Source organism: Thermobia domestica, chromosome 14 (assembly GCF_964235325.1).
Source record: "Thermobia domestica chromosome 14, izTheDome1.hap1.1, whole genome shotgun sequence".
In the NCBI taxonomy this organism is placed as follows: Eukaryota; Metazoa; Arthropoda; class Insecta; order Zygentoma; family Lepismatidae; genus Thermobia; species Thermobia domestica.
The window spans coordinates 68335131-68358139 of record NC_137467.1 but is presented as its reverse complement, the minus strand read 5'-3'; the positions used below and the strand labels follow the sequence as shown (position 1 = coordinate 68358139).

General features: G+C 34.2%; 1 protein-coding gene across 1 annotated transcript in view; it reads right to left on the bottom strand.

Moving 5' to 3' along the window:
- The window catches only part of LOC145669857 (uncharacterized), an 80165-nt gene extending 62244 nt beyond the window's left edge, over positions 1-17921 (bottom strand). Inside the window, exon 1 of the mRNA XM_081738203.1 lies at positions 17587-17921. Within this exon, the coding sequence (XP_081594329.1) occupies positions 17587-17865 (279 nt within the window). The 5' untranslated portion in view covers positions 17866-17921. The remainder of the gene's footprint in view (positions 1-17586) is intronic.
- Between the last annotated feature and the right edge of the window lie 5088 nt (positions 17922-23009).

Genomic DNA, 23009 nt, shown 5'->3' with positions numbered 1-23009 from the left:
CCCACCCTTAATTTAACATAGCAGAAATGACACAAGCATGTCCCCAAACTACTGACCATCGGGAACAGAGGGTAAACTCTTAAACGAAGCAACATATTGAGGTGGTGTTTCCACATTTAGTAATTGATCATCAACTACTACAAGTTCCAAAAATACTGACGATCGAGGTCAAAGATGAAACTCGAAAGCGGATCCACATATTGAGGTGGTGTTTCCACATTTAGTAATAGGTCATCAACTAGTACTGAAAATCGAGGTCAAAGGTGAAAATACTTAAAACCTAATAACTCGGAAACGGAGCAATATATTGAGGTGCTGTTTCCACATTTAGCAATTGATCATGAACTACTACTAGTTCAAGAAATAATGACCATCAAGGTCGAATGTCAAAATACTTAAAACCTAATAACTCGAAAATGGATCCACATACTGAGGTGCTGTTTCCACATTTAGCAATAGGTCATCAGGTACTACATATCTCAAAATTAGTTTCCATCTTTCGCTTCTTTAAATAGTACAACATGGTCAAGAAATTCTGAGCTAGTTAAAAAGGCATTTCTCGTTGGTACAAAATTGGGTAGACCACTCAAATGTGTAGCTTCGTTTGTTTGAGTAGTACGAAAATGTATAACATGCTGAGCTATTTAAAATTGTCATTCTTCGCTTTCTGGTTAGCACAAAAATGGTATTTCCTTTCGCTTTTCTGGTCAGTACAAATTTATACCTTTGTTTGCTTGATTAGTACAAAGTGTTAATTCTTTCTTTTTCTGCTTGGTACAATACTAAATAATCCATCCAAATTTGAGTATTACAAAATGTTATAAAATTCTGAGTTAGTTAAAATGGCCCATGTTCGCTTTCTCAAATTTATCCCTTCGTTTGTTTAAATAGTAAAACATGGCCTGGAAATAAGATTTCTCGTTGGTACAAAATTCAATAGGCCACTCCTGTGTTGCTTCGTGTTTCTTTGAGTAGCTCAAAGGGTATATCAAACTGAGCCAGTTAAAATGGTCTTCCTTCGCTTTTTGTGGTTATTACAAATTTATTCCTTTGTTTATTTGTGTAGCTTTTTTCTGTTTTAGTACAAATATTATAAAAAGGCATAAAAATCTAAACCTCTTATAAATGGTTCTCAATATTCCTTTCCTTAAATGACAAAAAGGTATAAAAAGCTGAGCTACTTAAAATGGTTGTTTGCTTTTCTTCGAATGAGTACAAAAATTTAGACTACTCAAATTATCCTCAGTTTTTTCTTTACTTTTTTTTGATTGGTAAAAAAATTGAATAGATCACTCAAATTTATTCCTTCGATTATTTCAATAGCACAAAAAGGTATAAAATGATCCTTTTCTGGTCATTACAAATTTATTCTTTCGTTTATTTGAGTAGTACAAAATGGTATAAAATACTCAGCTAGTTAAAATGGTTCTTCTTTGTTTGGTATTAAAAAGTAGAACACCCAAATTTGTTCTTTCGTTCATTGGGCTAGTACAAAGGTACATAAATTCTGAGTTCGCTAAATTGAACTTTCTTTGATTTTTCTGGTTAGTACAAAAAACAGGCCACTCAAATTTATCCCATCGTTTGTTTAAATAGTACAAAAAGGTACGGAAATTCTCAGTTAGTTAAAATGAACCTTCTACTTTTTTTCTTGGTTGGTACAAAACTAAATAGCTCACTCATATTTAGGCCTTCGTTTATTAGACTAGTTTAAAATGGTATTTTTTAATTTTTTCTAGTTAATATAAATTTATTCTTTTGTTTGTTAAAATAATGCAAAATGGTATAAAATACTCAGCTAGTTAAGATGATCCTGCATCGGTTTTTCTCTGGTTGTTACAAATTAAATAGCTCACTCAAATGCATTACTTCGTTAATTGAGTATTTCAAAATGATATAAAATTTTGAGTTAGTTAAAATAATCCTTTTTAGATTGACACAAATAATATTCGCTCAAATTTATTCCTTTGTTTATTTGAATACTCCAAAATGGTACAATTTCTTTGTTTTTTCTCGGTGGTACAAAATAAATACTCCATTGTTTATTTGAGTAGTAAAATTATATAAAATAGTCCTTCTTCGCCTTTTTTTAGATTGGTACAAAACTAAATAAACCACTCAAATTCTGAGCCAGTTAAAATGGCATTTCTCGTTGGTGAAAAATTGAATAGGTCACTTAAATTTATTCTTTCCTATATTCAGCTAGTTCATTTTTTTCTCGTTGGTATAAAAAGTAGAACATCGAAATTATTCTTTCGTTACAGACATTATGAACTTGTTAAAATGATCCTTACAAAAATAGAACATTCAAATTTGTTCTTTTGTTACATAAATTCTGAGCTAGTTAAAATTGTCATTTTTGCGTTTGTTTAAACAGTACATAATGATATAAAATTATAAGATAGTTGAAGTGGCTCTTCTTTGCTTTTCCAGTTGGTACAAAAGAGAATAGACCATTGTGGAATGATACGTTTTCTATTTGGTCGGACTTCTGAAACATCATCATCATCTTCTTCTTCTTCTTCTTCTTCTTCTCCGGAAGAAAATAATTCAGGTGCCGGTTTTGGTGGTGCAGATCCTTCAGATGCTGTTGTACTATTATGCTTGGCAATATAGTTTAATCTTCGTGGATTACCAATCAATTCTTGAGGTGTGTTTGACGATGCAAGTTAGTTGCAAAACAATTCGCAGCCTTGAGATTAGAATGTTTCCTCGGTCGAGTAACATCGCACATTAAATCTACAATATTGGATCCATGTAGTTTATTATCGTTGATGTACACTGTTCCTTTATGATCCCACGTAATTGCGTCATCTTGTTTTAAACGACGGAATAGTAGTTCGGCTTTCTTACGGTACATTTGTGGTATTGCAGCTAAAATTTCTTGTTTCGTGCTATCGTCAACATTCGGGACGTCACCATCAGGTTTCATTGATGTAATTGTAAATGGTATTGGTTCTTCTTGTTTACGTATCACATAAAGATATTTCTGTAATATTCTATTGTACTGATTCCATTTTTCTTTATCACTTGGATACGATGTATTAAATATAGATTGCATTTCACGATCGAGATTAGATTCACGATTTTCACTCAAACGGGATAATGATGCATGCATTCGTTGAAGCATTTCTGGTGGCACTATAACCATCTTCTTGCTGTGTTCCATGATGTTTATTGTTTAAACAAAATATTGGATAACACACTTCCTACAATAGGTGCAAGTAATGCAGGTAAGAATTCTCTTTGTTGTACGGCTAAATGTTTCTTCTTTTTATCCAATGATTTTGTATTGTCTTTGAGATAGCGGAGCGTGTTCTTGTAACGCTTTAATCTTACTTCTGCGCACTTGTCAATGGAACATTGCCTTTTAAGACATTATAACAACATTCACAAATACTATGAATTAATGAAGCGTCTAGGGATGGCCACATTTTCCGGAAAAACGGAAAACGGAAAATATTTTTTCCGGAAACCGGAAAATTGAAAACGGAAAACGGAAAATTTTCCGGAAAATCGGAAACGAAAAATTTTCCGGAAAAACGGAAACGGAAAATTTTCCGGAAAATCGGAAACGGAAAATTTTCCGGAAAATCGGAAGGCGGAAAATTTTCCGGAGAAACGGAAACGGAAAATTTTCCGGAAAACGGAAGACCGAAAATTTTCCGGAAAAACGGACAACAACCTGTAAATGAGGCAATGCTCTTCACCATCTAGTGCTAAAGAAACGCAACTCAAACTTAACAGTGGATAGGAGAGAAAAGGTCGAGTAAATCAGCGACGAAACATTCCTTCCTCCTACATCTATTTGTACACTTGCTTAATCATGTACTCTTTTTGTTTGCGTGAGGGCTTGCAGATCATTCGTTTGCACCGGGAAATTCCCATCATGCGTGTGTTTCGGGGAATCCCCGATTATGCGTGTACCTGAGCGCAGAACTCTGGCAGTAGAGCTGGCAGTGTGTTATTAATACAACTGGTATGTTTATATTCCAACCATTTCTTCATTGCTTATAGTGATCACGGTGATCTGTCAAGGTCACAGATCCTGGGGGGCCGGGGGCAGCCCCCTCAAAGTTCATGTGGACCTCGCATTCTATTTATAAATATACAATATTTTGCACAATTTGAATTCAGTTTGTCTTAAAACCCTCATATATACCTTCTGCATCTGAATGGATCCCCAAAGTTACAGAGAAATCGGCGCCCTAGATTGATTCTATAGAATCCACACGCAGTAGTATTGGCGGGAGTACACTACGTATTCCAACGGAGCTCAGGCGTTAGAACATCGGATTAACATTCAGAAGGCCGATGTTCGATTCGAGCACCCTATCGTCCCGATGTTCTTTTTTCTGTAAGTTTATTACTCAGTTACATCCGACCTGTGCCATAGACTTTTTAACCCTAAGATAAATTCAATTGTACTGATGTAATTCAATTTTATACTTTACCCTAGTGTTACCATCTTGCAACTATAAGCGTCACGAATTCCAAATACCGGTATTATTGACTATAAATACCATAGTATGTAGCACTACTTGAAACTAGCACCAGCTATTCATATAATGATCTATTCCACATAATTCTCTTCGTAACTTTTTCCGCTAATTTCTCTTAAACTGAAGGACGATTCCACCTAGTCATCGATACATCAATTCAGTTCTCAATGCTGACTTATTATCTATGTTTCTGTATGCATTTGAAAGTTTTACTTATTATTAGAGCAACCCAAAAGCATACAAAGCACAAAAAGCATAATAGCTATTTGCACATATGGTTGGTACCTGGAACATGGTTGTGGCTGTCTAAGGGTCCAGAAGAAACTAATTTTAAAAGCATAATTTTAGAAAATAAAGCATAAAGCATAATTTAAAAGATATAGCACAATTCTTTAAAAAATCTCTTTAACTTCAAGTTTAACATACTGTATTAATATTTTTAAGAAACAATATTTACAATGCAAAATCATTGAGAACATAACAATGCAACAATGAAAAGCTTATTTTTATTTCTGTAAACTTTTTGGTCTAATCTTTTGACGTGGAGAAAAGAATAAAGGACAAAAAGAAGAAAACTTCCACCAACAATGAATAGTACACAAGAACTCCACACTATACTGTTATGTGTACCTCTTGAAGTTGAGCACTTTCTGTACTTATTGGTGGCGTCTTTTACTTTCCCTTTCTGTATATATGCACCTCTAAGGCGCACACAAGTGATTAAAAAAAACTGACTCGAGTAAAGCCTCTCTTTACAGTGCATTAGGTAGAAAGTTCATTAAATATGAAAGAAACTGGTTGCATAAAATATTAATAAATAGATCAAGATATTTAGAATATTTAATGTATAGTAAATATTATTCGCTATCACGATTAATGTAAAACAATGATTGAAATTAATAATAAAGCATAATAAAGCATAATTTGGAAAAAAATAAAGCATAATGTAGATTGCTCTACTTATTATTCTACATTCATGTTTTGTTACTAAATTGTGAACTCCTAATGCAATTAAAGTGTTTTATTATATTATTATTATTATTATTATTATTATTATTATTATTATTATTATTATTATTATTATATAAACGTAGATGATAATCTAGGTGCTGCTACCTCTATATCTCAGATTATCGCTTCACCTGGCGCACGCTCAAATGCATCTAAAGTAACAGAAAGATCCCAGAAAAAATGTTTTACAAATAAGGGAACTACGTAAGAAACAGGAAAGAATTCTGTGTTATCTCAGAGACCCTAAGCCTTGTTCTTCCGCAAGAGCAGAGGTGCTTCATAGTAAAATAAGTAATATGGTACCAAAGGATCTTCTTCCTTTGCCTTTCGTTGAAGCAATTCGGTTTCTTGAATTTATGAATGAAGTAGAACCAAGTTACCATTCACCATCCAGGCAAACTGTGACTCGCCGTATTGAGGCCTTGTTTTCTAAGGAGAAGTGTGGCTGCGGAATCGATTGATTAGACAACAGATAGCTGGGCTTCGCAGGCTACGGAAAGTTATATTACAATCACTATATGCTTCCATCTAAGTTCAATAAGTTCAGTCCTTCAAATAATTGAAATAGAAGTGAGGCACACAAGGGTAAACCTAACTCAGCACTTAGCACATGTTGCAGAGTAGTGGAACATTTTAGATAAAATACATGCAATTGTCTATGACAATGCTAGTAATATCACAAGTGCGATACGAGAACTTCCGTGTGGAAGCATATGTTGTTTTCCTCAGACCCTACAACTCTCTATAAATAAGGGACTTGCAATAGAGAAAATCGAGAAAATGTTAAGTGTTGCTAGTCGGATTGTTTCCCACTTTAAACATAGTACGTTGGCAACGTCAGAACTGGAAAAACAGTAAAGGTTATTAGGATTGGAAGTACATTTCCTTATACAGCAAGTTAAAACTCGGTGGAACAGCATACATGAAATGCTTGAGAGATTGATAGAACAAAGAAGAGCTCTTAACAATGAATTATCAGATAGAAATGTAACAAAGACGTCAGATTGCAAGAAGTTTAACCCTTTAAGGATGTCCAAAATTTTAGACTTTCACTCAAACAGCTACTGCTTCCTTACTATTTATCGTAGGATCATGGTTCATACCTCGTTTTTCTCACGATAGAGCATACTTACCAACAATACCACGTGTCTGTATCATAAACCTTAACCGGAAAATCGAAAAAAACGGATTTTTTCTGAAAAAATCACCCCTTCGTAACACTTGCACCCCTCGGGTCCGTCCCCGGTTTTACGTTGGGATCTAAAAAAATTGATAAATACCCAAAGGTAGATCTACACACAATCCTTATGCAAGTTTCAATCTGATATCTTGAAAACTAAAGGCGTGAAAAAGTTTTGAAATTTGCCTTAAGAAAAAAGTCACGTCCCTTCGCACCACTTGGCGCCGCCAAGTTGACCATCCGGTTCCAAAACGCATCTGCGGTGTTCTTTGGTCCATCCTTGACTTGCAACATAAAAAAAATCCCGGCTTAAATACCTGTTATAGAACCTAAATAAGCGGTCAAAGACGCATAAATACCTGTTATAGAACCTAAATAAGCGGTCAAAGACGATAGTACGCCATGGTATATAAATATACCAGAACTCTTTAAAAGGTTAAACTTCCTACAGACTAGGGATAGCCACATTTTCAGGGAAAACGGAAAACGGAATATAATTCTTCCGGAAACTGGAAAATTAGAAAGGAAAGACGAAAAATTTTCCGGAAAAACGGGAACGGAAAATTTTCCGGAAAATCGGAAACGGAAAATTTTCCGGTAAAACTGAAACGGAAAATTTTTCGGAAAAACGGAAACGGAAAATTTTCCGGAAAATCGGAAAACGGAAAATTTTCCGGAAAAACGGAAACGGAAAATTTTGCGGAAAAACGGAAACGGAAAATTTTCCGGAAAATCGGAAAACGGAAAATTTTCCGGAAAAACGGAAACGGAAAATTTTCCGGAAAATCGGAAGACGGAAAATTTTCCGGAAAAACGGAAACGGAAAATTTTCCGGAAAACGGAAGACGGAAAATTTTCCAGAAAAACGGAAACGGAAAATTTTCCGGAAAATCGGAAAACGGAAAATTTTCCGGAAAATCGGAAGACGGAAAATTTTCCGGAAAAACGGAAAACGGAAAATGTGATTTTCGGAAACCGGAAAACTCTTTTTCCGGAAATGGCCATCCCTAGAAGCGTCTGCATTGGCAATAATAGCTTTACGCAATCTTGGTTTAGCTTTGTGCAGAGCACGTAGCAGATCAGCGTGTTTCACTGTAGGAGACATCGTGACAGACTAAGTCATTCTTTTCACTTGCACAATAATTTAAACATGTTTTGTTGGTACGTAAACATAATGATGCAAATCGTCGGGAAAAATATTTGTACGAAATCGCATTTCATCGGGTATATCTTGTTTAAGATCCATCAGTAAATAACCATGTGGATTTCTTGTTGCGTCTGCATAACTTTCTTGTAGAAACAGTGGATGCTCAGGCATGATTTGATAACTCATATGCTTGATTTGTGACTTGTCACGTGGATTTTTAAACAAAACCAAATACGAACAATTTAAACTCATATTTCTATTTGCTTTATTTTGATGAAATACATTTTGTGTTATAAAAATCACACTAATATTTCGATGATGTGATTCTTTTGTGAACATATCAAAAATATCACTATTCACTTCTCGCATATGGTCATCAATAATAATCAAATGTGGTCCATCTTGAGCCTGAAAATCTTTCATTCGTGGAAGTCCTTCGTAAAATTCTACTGGAACCGGCATTGTTGCATACACGTCTTGCAATTCTGCATAATACCAGTATATTTTACGAAATTTTGCATTGATCATGGTTAGAAAATGTGACAGTAATCGCTTCACAAAATACGTTTTCCCACACCCACTAGGCCCTGCGAGGATACAGGTAAATGGATGTTTCCACTGTGTATCCATGATGAACACTAACACCTTGTTTCAAAAATGATGCGTATTTAAAGCGAGTACAAATTTTTTTTGTTTTAGTTTGTAAATTCGTGCACTCACTGGTGTGAAAAGGAAAAAACCGTTCATCACTTTATCGAATAGTTGAAAACCGTTTATTTGTTAATCGAATAGTTGAAAACCGTTTATTGGTTATTCGAATAGTTAGAAACCGGATAAAGTTTAACGGTTAACCGTAAAAGCGGATCACTGATTTAAATTCTATTTGAAAAATTTTTCTTTTGAAATTTGTTTTGAAATTTTTGTTTCAAAAATTTTGTTTGAAAATTTTTTGTTTCAAAATTTTTGTTACAATTATTTTTTGTTTGAAATTTTTGTTTAAAATTTTTTTGGTTGAAATTTTTCGTTTCAAAATTTTTGTTTGAAATTTTTTGTTTGAATTTTTTTGTTTGAAAATTTTTTGTTTGAAAATTTTTTGTTTCAAATTTTGTTATGTTGAATTTTTTTTAATTTCAAGATTTTTGTTTAAATGTTTTCGTTTCAATTTTTGTTTTGAAAACTTTCGTTTGATTTTTTAGTTTGAAAGAGAGAATATTGACCAGGGACCTCGTCGTGCATCAAAACCAAATCATCGATCACGTGACCGTACTACACCCGAAGGGTCCTACCAAATTGAAAGGGGATACCCGTCCATACCTTATCAAATAGGATAAATTGAGTCAATAACCGAACACGTGGTTGTACTAAAAAAATTGGCAATAGAAACACCGAAAAATATTGAGGTCCTGTACTATGCTTAAATTGGACAATTTCAGTGTACCCCTTGCCAAATTTTAAGAAGGGTGCAACAATATACCCATGTCTTATGATAGCAAATGGACCCCTTGTAATCATATAAGGTAATAGGATCTCATCAAAGGGGATAAAATGGACCAAAAACCAAACACGTAGTACAACGTATTGCTTACGTTTATATTTTGGCAATTTTTTGTACCCCTAAAAGGGAACGAAAGGGTCCACCCAAATTTATAGTGATATATATTAGGTTCCAATACTATGATACCAAATGTTTAAATTTGGCAATTTCTACAATTTAAGGGGTGGGCCAAAGTGCCCTTCCCAAAAATGTTAATGGGTGCATCAATATACCCATGTCTTACGAAAGGAAATGGACACCTATACATGACCATATAACCATATAAGGTAATAGAACCTCGTCAAAGGGGGATAAATTGGACCAAAAAAACAAACACGTGGTTGTACTAAAATTTGGCAATTTTGTACCCCTAAAAGGGAACAAGGTGAACCACGCAAATTTATACTGATCTATATTAGGGTCCTATACTATAATACCAAATGTTTAAATTGGACAATTTTCAAAATTAAAGGGGTGGGCCAAGGTACCCCTCCCAAAAATTTAAAGGGGTGCACAAATGTACCTATGTCTTATGATAGGTAATAGACCCCTATACATGACCATATAACTATATAAGGTAATAGGACCTCATTCAACCAGATAAATTAGGCCGAAAACTAAACACGTGGTATAACGTATTGCTTACGTTTATATTTTTGGCAATTTTGTACCCCTAGAAGGGAATGAGGTGGACAACCCAAATTTATCATAATACATTTTAGAATCCTGTACTATAATACCCAATGTTTAAATTGGTCAATTTCCAAATTTTAAGGGGTGGGCCAAGGTAGCCCTCCCAAATTTTTCAAGGGGTGCATTAATCTACCAATGTCTTATGAAAGGTAATGGACTCCTGTATACGCCCATATAACTATAAAGGGTAATAATACCTCATCAAAGGGAATAAATTGGGCCAAAAAACCCGAAATTTGAATTTTTGGCATTTTTTATCCATGGAAGGGAACGACATAGACCCCCAATACTGATAGAGGTAGATACTATGGTCCTAGGCTACCATACCAAACTTTTAGATTTGGCAATTTCCAAAACTTAAGGGGGTGATCCTATGTACCCCTGCCAAAATTTAGAGGGTGGGCCATGGTTCCCCTGCCAAAATCTAGAGGGGGTGGTCCTAAGTAACCTAGATCATTGACCCCGGGCCAAGGTCATTGACCTTTGACCTAAGACATCATAAATGTCGGGGTCAAAGTCCAAAACGCGGTCAAGTCACGCAATTACTAGTGAGGCACGTCCAGAAAGCAAGTTCCGTTTGGTAATAAAATTAAATTGTGGACAGATACAGAAAAAATATTTATTGCACAAAATTCTACAACTCTTAAATACTTTTCCACATAACTGCCGAAATTTTGCAGGCATTTGTCATAGCGTGGCACAAGGTTTTGTATATCTTCTTCATAGAAGTTTGCCGCCTGTGTCTTCAACCAGTTGGAAACAGTTTCTTTCAGCTCTTCGTTATTGTTGAAGTGTTGACCGCCAAGGAAAGACGTGAGATGTAAGAATAGATTAAAGTAACCCTGCGGTTTTCCTGGAGCTTGTCATCAATCGCGTGAACCAGTTCTTCTGTAACCAAAGATGGACGCCCACTTCGTTCTTCATCGTGCACGTCACTACGTCCTTCATTGAATTGTCGGACCCATCTTCTCACCATTGAATCACTCATCGCATTTTTCCCGTAAACATCGCAAATTTGCCGATAAATTTAACTTGGTTTCACTTTCCTCGCATTCAGAAAACGAATCACAAGCGGCGGGATTTTTCATCAACACCGACATTGTGAACAAGCACAACAAAGTGTACGTGACTGACAGGGATCTTCAAATGGCGCACGTTTCTTCTCCTTGATACAGAGCGTCTACTGCGCATGTGCGGAACTGCGATCGCAGCGCTGCAGCGGAGACAAATTGAAACACAACTTACTTTCTGGACGTGCTATGTACATATTAGAATCAGTAAAACAAAATTTCAACGTTTAGTTGGAAGTTTGTTCGATACAAATATTAACTAATCGTGGTTGAAAAGAAAAAAGATCTAATGCTTTTAGAGTCTAAAAGTAATTTTGCTATTCATGTTATTTCAGTAATCTGTGTTGTCTTGATTTTCTTTCATGCGTCTCAGGGATAGCCTCTCCAGTTTGGGAACCAATTGAGTATTGGATCTGTTAGAAATATGAGAAGATTGCGGGACGTTGGAAGCAGTGCTGTATTGTAGGGATAATTACATTATCTTACTTTCTCTTCCTCCACATTCAAGCCACATGCTACAGCCCCTTGACAAGGGATTCTTTGGACCTCTGAAGACTGCCTATGCAACTGAGTGTGACAAATGGATGATCAATCACCCGGGGCGAGGAATAACACAAACGGACATTTCCGGCATCTTCCGCATTGCATACGAAAGGATTGCAACACTTGAGAAAGCTAGGAGTTCGTGACAGGCTACAGGAATCCACCCCTTTAATCCTGACGTCTTCAGCGATGTAGACTTCCAACCTTCGGATGTCCAATCGATGACCAATGAACAACTGTGTTCTGCTGACAGCGAAGAGAATGGTGCAAGAACATCAGATGTTCCAGATAAACCAGCAGCAGTTCATCCGTCAGCATGTCTGCGCCTACCTAAACACTTAGGTGTACAGAAGAGAAAAAGGGCAGGGAAGAAGTCTGAGATTATGACATCGTCACCATTCAAAAATAATCTTATAGCATCTAGAGAAGCAACTTGAACAAGCCTAAGGATCAAGTTGATGCCAAGACTGAAGGAAGAAGATGTATGTTTCTGCAGACGAACCAAGATCTTCATCCAAGGAGAAATACTTCTGCCCTGGATGTGATGAGCAGTACATGGAACCCATCACCGAGGATTGGGAGCAATGTCATGCCTCTAAGAAGTGGTGGCACGAGGCCTGTTCAAATTATGAGGGTCTCGGTGTTTTTAAGTGTGATAGCTGTTAATGATCACAAAAAAACAGGTTTTAGATGAAAATTTTGTTATAATGTTTCGATTTGTTTTCTTTCCGCATATAAATTTCTGTTTAGTTTTTAATAAGTTCACCTAGTTTGGTATAATTCGGCAGTTTTCACTTTTATTTGAAAATTTCACTTTCTGTGCCTAGGTTGATTGTAGCGTTCACTTGGTTTCCCTCATTATCAAGAATTTGTATATTTTTGATGTTATATTTTTGTATCCATTTATATAAATTTTTGCAAAACTAATAAAACTGTGTACCTCTTTTCGAGTATCTGTCATAATTTTCTTTGAATTGTGTAATGTCGTTTTCATTTGCTGTCTTGTAATAGTATTATTGTCATATAACAGATGCGTACTCTTGGAGGACATACTGCGTACTCTTAAAGGCATAGTCCTTCAAGAGTGCGCAAAGGCATTGTTTTATAACAATGTATCTATTGTTGTAACTATTGCGTCACTGCATTTATATTTGCCTCCAATTTTGACCTTAGGGACTGAATAAAAAATTGTATTAAAAATTAACACTCTGGGTGATTTCCCTTTTCTTCTTTACATGTTCAAAGACTAAGTGCGTTCTCTTTGGAAACTTCCCTTATATTCGATTGCCGTGGTAACGCGTGCCCAGTTTACACAATTTTAACATCATTAACATCATCATGACTTCCGACCAGAAACAACCGCGTTAGATCAATAGAGTGCGTACTCTAAACTATTTCTATTTACTAAATAACGTTGGTAGTACGTCAACGGACGTACAGAAAATAATTTAAAAAAAATATTACTCAAAACTTTAAGAAGAGAAGAACAAAATTAAAATAATACATTTAAGTTTTCGAAATCAATATCTTCAAAATATCATATAATAATATCTATTACTATTGAATATTGTAGGCCCATAATTGACAACATTAAAGTAATCACCTGTTGGATAAATTGTTGAATTAAATGTGTAAATGATTTTATTAGTGGGACTAAGGTAACGAAATACTGAAACTTACAAGAGAAACTGTAATCTTGTATTTATCAGAATTATTGGCCAAAAAAGAAAAGGAGCACGAAAACCATCATTCCGAATTATACGATAGCCAATGCTGCCGATCGAGAGAGTAAGAACCACTGGCTATGAAACAAATGTCCCCTAGGTACAATATAAATGTGTCTCAACCACGAGAATTCACACTTCATGATCACTGTGGAAAGTGATTTTAAAGCTTTCTCCTCACGATCGAAATAAATTGGCTCTTGATTAAGAATATATCGTAAGTGTAGAAAATAAATATCATAAATTAATAATTATATCGATAGCTTTGTGAATAAACATCTACATGGATAACCATTAAAACTAATAATAAAAGAAATGAATACTTCGTCACTGAATATTTAAATTTACATGGTAGCTAAATTTAAGACATCAAAAATGGGAGGGGAAGGTAGTAACAAAAAAAGTATTTCTTAGAACTAAGAGTTCAAAAAGAGAGTGAAAGAGACAAACGATAGGCGTAGTAAAACAAGATAAACTGAAGAAAGATGGCACCGAAAATGGTATTCGATCATATCAAAAAGTTACAAGGGTCAATTTTAAAGCAAAGATTGTATCTCCAAAGGCCGAAACATTTGTGTCTCAAACAAGGCCCCAAGGGCCAAACAGATGCAAGTCTGTGCCCTAAATAAGAAACTAACGAAAAAAGAAATCTTTATGAAATTCTCACCATTCACTCTATGCGGCTTAATCCGAAAAAAATATGGCCAGTCGATGCTGAAATGGTGGTTAAGGTGCCTTAAATTTGACAATTCCACAACAAAAATGTTGTCCTACGCCACAACGGCAGCGAACGAAGAAAAAACTTAGTTTAAGACGAAGAGAATAGTTCGAACCAAGAGAAAAAGGGGAAAATATTATCAAATGGAGTAGCCGAAAATGAAAGAAATTAAATAAAAAAATACTGATTGCAGGCCGAAATTTTGCTAGTCACGGCCAACCACATAGATGTGACCCCTGAGCGCCATCACTTTGAGCTGCTTCTATAATTAAAAAGAGAAATAAGAAGAAAAAGTGAGGCTGGCGCCTTGGTACGAGATGAGTACCGAATAAATTAATTATATATATATACGAATATATGAGTACCGAATAAATTAATTAATTATTATATATATATATATGTATGTATGTAGATACTTAGATATAGATACAGCCCCTACGCAAACTCAATCCAATTACGTATAAATAGAAATAACTCGAAGGCACATTTAAATAAAAATTAAAGCAAGAGGTAACGACTAAGAACTTGGGTTTCATAAATCATCCGTTTTCTATGTATTATTATCCAGAATACTTATATTCTATAACTAACCAACGAAGTATAATATTCTGAATCTACTTCATCATTATCAGAGTAAAATATGTCATATTGTACTCCCTTTTACTGCACCTCATCCTGAAAATGTCAATTCGTGTAAACATACAAATATATAACTCCTCCAAACACACATATACTTGGTAAAATCGGTATTTGTTTTTAGTAAACCATTACTTCATCTATTCGTAAACCTAATAATTTCATTTGTGATAACTATTACATTTTATAAAATTGCTTCGAAATATCAGGTTTTTGATTTATGAGTGCATCCCGCTCTAAACACTTTCAATCGTTAATAAATCTTCGAAGCCGCTTGTCAAAATTTAACCAGTCCTTTTGCATGCATATATCCACACACACACACACACACTCATATATATATATTACTCAATTATTATTAAGATTCAATACTCCATAGCTCTGATCGATATGAAGTGATATTCCTAGATATACATAATTCAAATATTGCTATGTCGTAATTATTGAATCCATTGTTTACTACACATTTGCATAGGAAAGTTTAAAATATTACGTAGATACGTAATATTACGTTTATTAAATGTAATATTACTTTTAACGCTACTAAGTTATAACATTGTTAACTGATATAATCTATTTAATAACCATTCACGGAGCTCAACTGAACAATTTTAATGAGACTTGTTACCTAATTAAATATCATCATTTTGAAATCGATATTAAGTATGGTTTCCCAATAAACAACATATGAAATACGAAATGCGAACATCCGTCGTTACCGTCGATCAAGGTTCGTTAGAAGAAAACTATCCTTTCACATAAAGAAATAAACTAAGCTAAGTTTAGATTAAACGCCGAGAATTGTGATACAAAATAGACGCACGAGTATGCACTTAATATGCAATGCACTAAATATATTGGACGTGAAGTAATACGTCATTTGGTAGGAGGGAAGATAAACGGGCCCTCGGATTTTCGGTTCAAAATTGATCACAACTTCTTTCTTAGGTCCCAAATAGTGTTTCCTGAAAATTTTAGACCGCGGAAACTTCAGAAAGGTGCCCAAAATTACTATAGAATTTACCAGATATGGGCAGAGAAGATAAACGGGCCCTCGGATTTTCGGTTCTTTCTATCCAGAGACGAAAAGTTTTTGTACAATAAAGAAATAAATATATCATCACTAATAAATAAGTCAACCCAACCACACACATTTGCACTCACTACTAAATACATATATTAGAATTAAGGGGAGCTTACATATTCTGAATTAACTAACTATTGAAAATGTAAGTAATCATTTTCACTGCTTTGGGCTGTTGTTGATCAAACTTTTGTACTTTAATTTCACATCATTTGAAGGAGATTTATGCTGAAATATCTGGGCCCTTTCTGAGGAAAAGTGACCCTCAAAAATAAATAACTTTACTAACCCATTGATATTGAGCAGGAGCTCACAAACAAGATTTACACATGCACATTGAAAAGCATGCCCGCACAATTAAACATGTTAAATGCCGCCATTAGCCTACCCCTACACACAATTCACTAAACTAATTGAGCCAGCTGCGTAACAAACGGAAAAAATAGGTCAATGGGAGGGAGAATTACTCGAGGCAAAAAAATCTCCAAAATTAATTTCACTGAACACTCGTTAAAAAAGACACGGCTTCGATGCAATTCTCATTCCTATATCTACAACTATCATGGCGGTTCCTGTCAATTGTTGAGAATTTTAAATTTTCTTTGTTCCTACGTAAAGATTGTTATTATTCGCGAAATTGCAGTCCTATATTGCTACTAAGTGTTTAATCTTATTTATTTTGATATGAATTTGCCTGGTTTTGCAGCAGCCTATCACATTTCCATAAATTTCGGACAGCGTGAATATGCACGACCTTTGTCCTTGAAACTGTACTGAGAAGGGCACTATGCGTATGGCGCCAAACTACTGAGTCAAGATCAATTACCAATAAACTGCTAGATTTTTTCGCGCTGAGCGAAGGAAATCGAATAAAAAAATAGTTTAACTCGATTACTATTGATTTTGCCAAAATATTGGTATCTCATCGAGCTGAAGGTTAACGTGAATATCCTTTTTGACACGGCATTGACAAATAACTTGGGAAATTCGCAACCATTTAATGAAATATGTTTTAACTCCAGAACAAAACCGTAGATCGTAGTTTCGTAAGTGAGTTATCCGTATATGGAAAGAACATATAAAGAAATCAAAAATGTTTAGAAATGACTAAAAATTTCACTATTTAATTAAAGCAAAGATTTATATTTAAAAAAAATGAATGACTAATTATTTTACACTCAAGTGAAATGAAATGAAATTTTTGAGTTTTACGAGACAAGGACAATTTTAGTTATTATATAAAGAAGAAAAAGAAACTAGTTGGAACATTGACTAACAATACATTGTACCATGAGGAGTGTTGTAGATGGTATGATTGTTGAAAAGAGAGAGGCAAAAGAGGCTACAATAAATTATCGTACGCTATCAAAACAAGAAAATTGTATATGGATACGAATATGCTAGCTGAAGATCGTTTACTATGGAAGCTTTTCAGTTCCAGCAGCTGACCTACCAATAATGTTAGAATAATAATAATAATAATAATAATAATAATAATAATAATAATAATAATAATAATAATAATAATAATAATAATAATAATAATAATTATTATTATTATTATTATTATTATTATTATTATTATTACATCATTACTTTATAATTTGATATTAGTTGTTTTATGGCATTACTAAGAAACACTTACTTTCTGACAACAAGTTAATTTGACACTTTAAAAGCGTTTTGGAGTATATGTTTTAATTTATAATCAAAAGTATTTTTTTAAATAAAACTCAATACTTACATCCTTCAAAGTAATTGCAGAACCACAGTATTTATATGTCAGGTGAGTTCTCCAATAATAAATTGTATAGTGGTCGATATTCCAGTCGTGGGTACATTTTGTTAAATATGCGCTTGAATTTATTTTATCAGAGTCGTACGAGTCAACTATATAGTCATTGTAAGTCAGTCTCAACAGATAGAACTTAGCACCCCATGTGTTACCAGTGAACAGCTCAGTAATATCCCATGACTTACCACCTTCTAACAGCGCAACCATAATGAATCCACGTTTAGGCATTTTTAGTCGAAATTTGAAAGATAATGTTCCATTAAAGTGGTAGTAGTAAGAATAAGTCCCATCGATTATTATACGTTCTAAGAATAAACAAAAAGACACAAAGTTATTAGTAAAATGTTAAGAAAAGAATCACAAATAGTTATTCCCTATAAATTGCTTAAAATAAAACGACTTAGAAATGAAGACGCATTTCGCTTCCGTTTTATATTCTTACAATATATTCTAGACATTAATTCCTTACAATTTATTTTAAATGTATTACTTAATAAACTAGCATACGTTATTGATATAGTTCTCATTGTTTTTGTCAATTATATTTTTGAAGCAACTGTGATAGGATGACTTTTCTGCTCCTTCAACAATATTATATAACTCAGTTTGATATACTTTATAACATCTTTAAATAATTCTGAAAGATTAGTTCGTTTGCTTATATATTAAATGGAAATGTGAAATAAGTTGTACCTGAACAATTGAAACTATTAAAATGAAAATGACAATGTTTGTGACTTCACAACTCTTGAACCAACCGACCAATCACGATCAAATTTTCAACTTACACTCATGTCTAAATTATTGTCGCATGTCTATAAATATGTTATTGTAGGAATATAATTTGATAACGTATTCACCCGGTATTTCTTATAATGTTAGTATGTGTATAATGGGCAAAGATAGTTATGTGGAAAATTTCATATCAAAAGAGCAGTAAATAAGAACAATAAAGCGAAAATAAAACTTTCTTGTTCATTTAGCAAAATTTTGTTTTACTCATTCAAATTTTCGTATTTATAATTATTTTCCTATGAAATTTACCAGAAAAATGCATTTCCCGATTATACACGTAGTATCAGTATTAAAACGTCGCACGAGAACCAGAGGGACGTAACTCCATTTTCGTAGGTTTACGGGGAGAGGACAAAAATAATATTTTCTTAGAAAGATGTGTTTGTAATAAGATGGTAATTGAGCTACATCACAACAGGTGATCGACAAGGAGAGCAGATGGCGTTCCGTTCCATTTACACCAAGTGGGGCTTTCAAAGTTATGTCCAAACATGAAGAAATCAAAAATAGTAACACCTTATTTCATGATTTACAGATTTGGTAAGTATTTACTAACAGGTATAAGATAATATGGAATATAATTTTAATACCAATTGCAATAGCTCAATACCTATCATTATGATATTATTATATAATTCCTCCACGAATTGAGGCTATTTCATTCAAATTTTTTTTCTTTTGAAAACATATAATAATTTTAAATTTATTTATCTTTTCACAATTATCACTGTTCTATTCCTGTTTTGAAACAGGATTATCCTACAAAAATCAAGAATTGAAGAATTAACTTCATAAACATAGCAGATATATTACTTTAGTTCAAATTTTTCATAATACGATTCTTAACATGGTGTCACATTTCCCGTTAATGTAAAACATTCTTAGTAAAAAGTTGACACGAGAAACAAATACAGTGAAACCTCTCAATAGCGGTTACCGACAGGACATGAAGTTTTGTCCGTTACTGAGAGGTGTCCGTTATAGAGAGGTTACATAAATTTAATTTCTCATAAGGGTAATTGAATGCAGTAATATACAGTAAATATATTATGTATGGGCGTAAATACGTAAAATTCAATATGAAACTAGTCTTATTTAGTACAATTTGAATTACTGGGAGGGATGAAGGAGAAATTAATTTCTATTAAATCATAGCCTATTATTGCTGGGCAATGTTTAACGAAAAAGGCATGCTTTTTCCTCTACAACGGTAATAAAACTCATTAGCAAGTGTCCTCTAAAAATCCTCAGTACGATTGCAGAAGAAACATGTGTGTGTGTGTGTTTGTGTACTGGCGCCGCATCTTCGTTGACAGAATGGATGAAAAGGCAAACTATTGGGGGTGCATATTTATTGACCCAGGCCCAATCACAAAGAATATCCTTTTAGAGAAAATGAAAAAGGAAGCCTGGAAAACTAACCCAGACTTGTTCCAGTATCATGAGTAAAAGAAAAATGTTTCTTTTCCAAAAAAATGTGAGAGAGGTAGCATTGCTCGTTGAAAATGTTATTGTAAAATAAACAATGTTTGTTTTGTTATCTATGAAATTGTCGGTAAAGATGCAAGGTCCAGACGAAAAGGATTAAATTTGTTAGGGAAGGGAAGATCTTTCGCATAGATTTCCTGGCCTTACGACGAACTCTGCATGAGTGTTATTCCTTATTGAAAATTTTCTAGAATTTCCGCCAGAAAGCAGTTTATTGCGGAAAAAAATTCAAGTTCAGCTGTTCTGTTTGATGGTTCACCAGGTCTGGACTCATGAGAGATACACTTATGGGTAAAGACTTTTCTGTATACTGTAATATATCGCAGAACCGAGAACAATTCCTGTCCGTTATGAAGAGGTTATTCAAACGTTTGGGCGGAAAAGAACTGTCCGCATCCGTATCTGAGAGTGTCCGTAAAAGGGAGGGTTTTGTTCCGTAAGAGAACATATATTTTTGCCGGGACAAAAAAATCTGTCCGTATTATAGAAGTGTCCGTTATTGAGAGATGTCCGTTAAGGGAGGTTTCACTGTATCTATCTCTTAACATATTGATGTGAATGACTGACGTAATTTACGAGCAAACACAAATATTCACCATAATAATAAGAGGAATCATTGGTTTTAGTGGAGAATTCCTGTCTCTCTCTCTTTCTCTCTCTCTCTCTCTCTTTATATATATATATTAGGGATGGCCACATTTTCCGGAAAAACGGAAAACGGAAAATATTTTTCCGGAAAACGGAAAACGAAAAATTTTCCGGAAAATCGGAAAACGGAAAATTTTCCGGAAAAACGGAAGGCGGAAAATTTTCCGGAAAATCGGAAGACGGAAAATTTTCCGGAAAAACGGAAACGGAAAATTTTCCGGAAAAACGGAAACGGAAATTTTCCGGAAAACGGAAAATGAAAATGTTTACTTGGAATAGTGACATTGGTCGTCTTACATTAAGAAATATAACGAAAAATGCTACGCGAAAACAACCTGTAAATGAGGCAATGCTCTTCACCATCTAGTGCTAAAGAAACGCAACTCAAACCTAACAGTGGATAGGAGAGAAAAGGTCGAGTAAATCAGCGACGAAACATTCCTTCCTCCTACAACTATTTGTACACTTGCTTAATCATGTACTTTTTTTGTTTGCGTGAGGGCTTGCAGATCATTCGTTTCCACCGGGAAATTCCCATCATGGGTGTGTTTAGGGGAATCCCCGATTATGCGTGTACCTGAGCTCAGAACTCTGGCAGTAGAGCTGGCAGTGTGTTATTAATACAACTGGTATGTTTATATTCCAACCATTTCTTCATTGCTTATCGTGATCTGTCACGGTGATCTGTCAAGGTCACAGATCCTGGGGGGCCGGGGGCAGCCCCCTCAAAGTTCATGTGGACCCCGCATTCTATTTATAAATATACAATATTTTGCACAATTTGAATTCAGTTTGTCTTAAAACCCTCATATATACCTTCTGCATCTGAATGGATCCCCAAAGTTACAGAGAAATCGGCGCCCTAGATTGATTCTATAGAATCCACACGCAGTAGTATTGGCGGGAGTACACTACGTATTCCAACGGAGCTCAGGTGTTAGAAAATCGGATTAACATTCAGAAGGCCGATGTTCGATTCGAGCACCCTATCGTCCCGATGGTTTTTTTTTCTGTAAGTTTATTACTCAGTTACATCCGACCTGTGCCATAGACTTTTTAACCCTTAGATAAATTCAATTGTACTGATGTAATTCAATTTTACACTTTACCCTAGTGTTACCATCTTGCAACTATAAGCGTCACGAATTCCAAATACCGGTATTATTGACTATAAATACCATAGTATGTAGCACTACTTGAAACTAGCACCAGCTATTCATATAATGATCTATTTCACATAATTCTCTTCGTAACTTTTTCCGCTAATTTCTCTTAAACTGAAGGACGATTCCACCTAGTCATCGATACATCAATTCAGTTCTCAATGCTGACTTATTATCTATGTTTCTGTATGCATTTGAAAGTTTTACTTATTATTATAGCAACCCAAAAGCATACAAAGCATAAAAAGCATAATAGCTATTTACACATATGGTTGGTACCTTGAACATGGTTGTGGCTGTCTAAGGGTCCAGAAGAAACTAATTTTAAAAGCATAATTTTAGAAAATAAAGCATAAAGCATAATTTAAAAGATATAGCACAATTCTTTAAAAAATCTCTTTAACTTCAAGTTTAACATACTGTATTAATATTTTTAAGAAACAATATTTGCAATGCAAAATCATTGAGAACATAACAATGCAACAATGAAAAGCTTATTTTTATTTCTGTAAACTTTTTGGTCTAATCTTTTGACGTGGAGAAAAGAATAAAGGAGAAAAAGAAGAAAACTTCCACCAACAATGAATAGTACACAAGAACTCCACACTATACTGTTATGTGTACCTCTTGAAGTTGAGCAATTTCTGTACTTATTGGTGGCGTCTTTTACTTTCCCTTTCTGTATATATGCACCTCTAAGGCGCACACAAGTGATTAAAAAAAACTGACTCGAGTAAAGCCTCTCTTTACAGTGCATTAGGTAGAAAGTTCATTAAATATGAAAGAAACTGGTTGCATAAAATATTAATAAATAGATCAAGATATTTAGAATATTTAATGTATAGTAAATATTATTCGCTATCACGATTAATGTAAAACAATGATTGAAATTAATAATAAAGCATAATAAAGCATAATTTGGAAAAAAATAAAGCATAATGTAGATTGCTCTACTTATTATTCTACATTCATGTTTTGTTACTAAATTGTGAACTCCTAATGCAATTAAAGTGTTTTATTATATTATTATTATTATTATTATTATTATTATTATTATTATATAAACGTAGATGATAATCTAGGTGCTGCTACCTCTATATCTCAGATTATCGCTTCACCTGGCGCACGCTCAAATGCATCTAAAGTAACAGAAAGATCCCAGAAAAAATGTTTTACAAATAACGGAACTACGTAAGAAACAGAAAAGAATTCTGTGTTATCTCAGAGACCCTAAACCTTGTTCTTCCGCAAGAGCAGAGGTGCTTCATAGTAAAATAA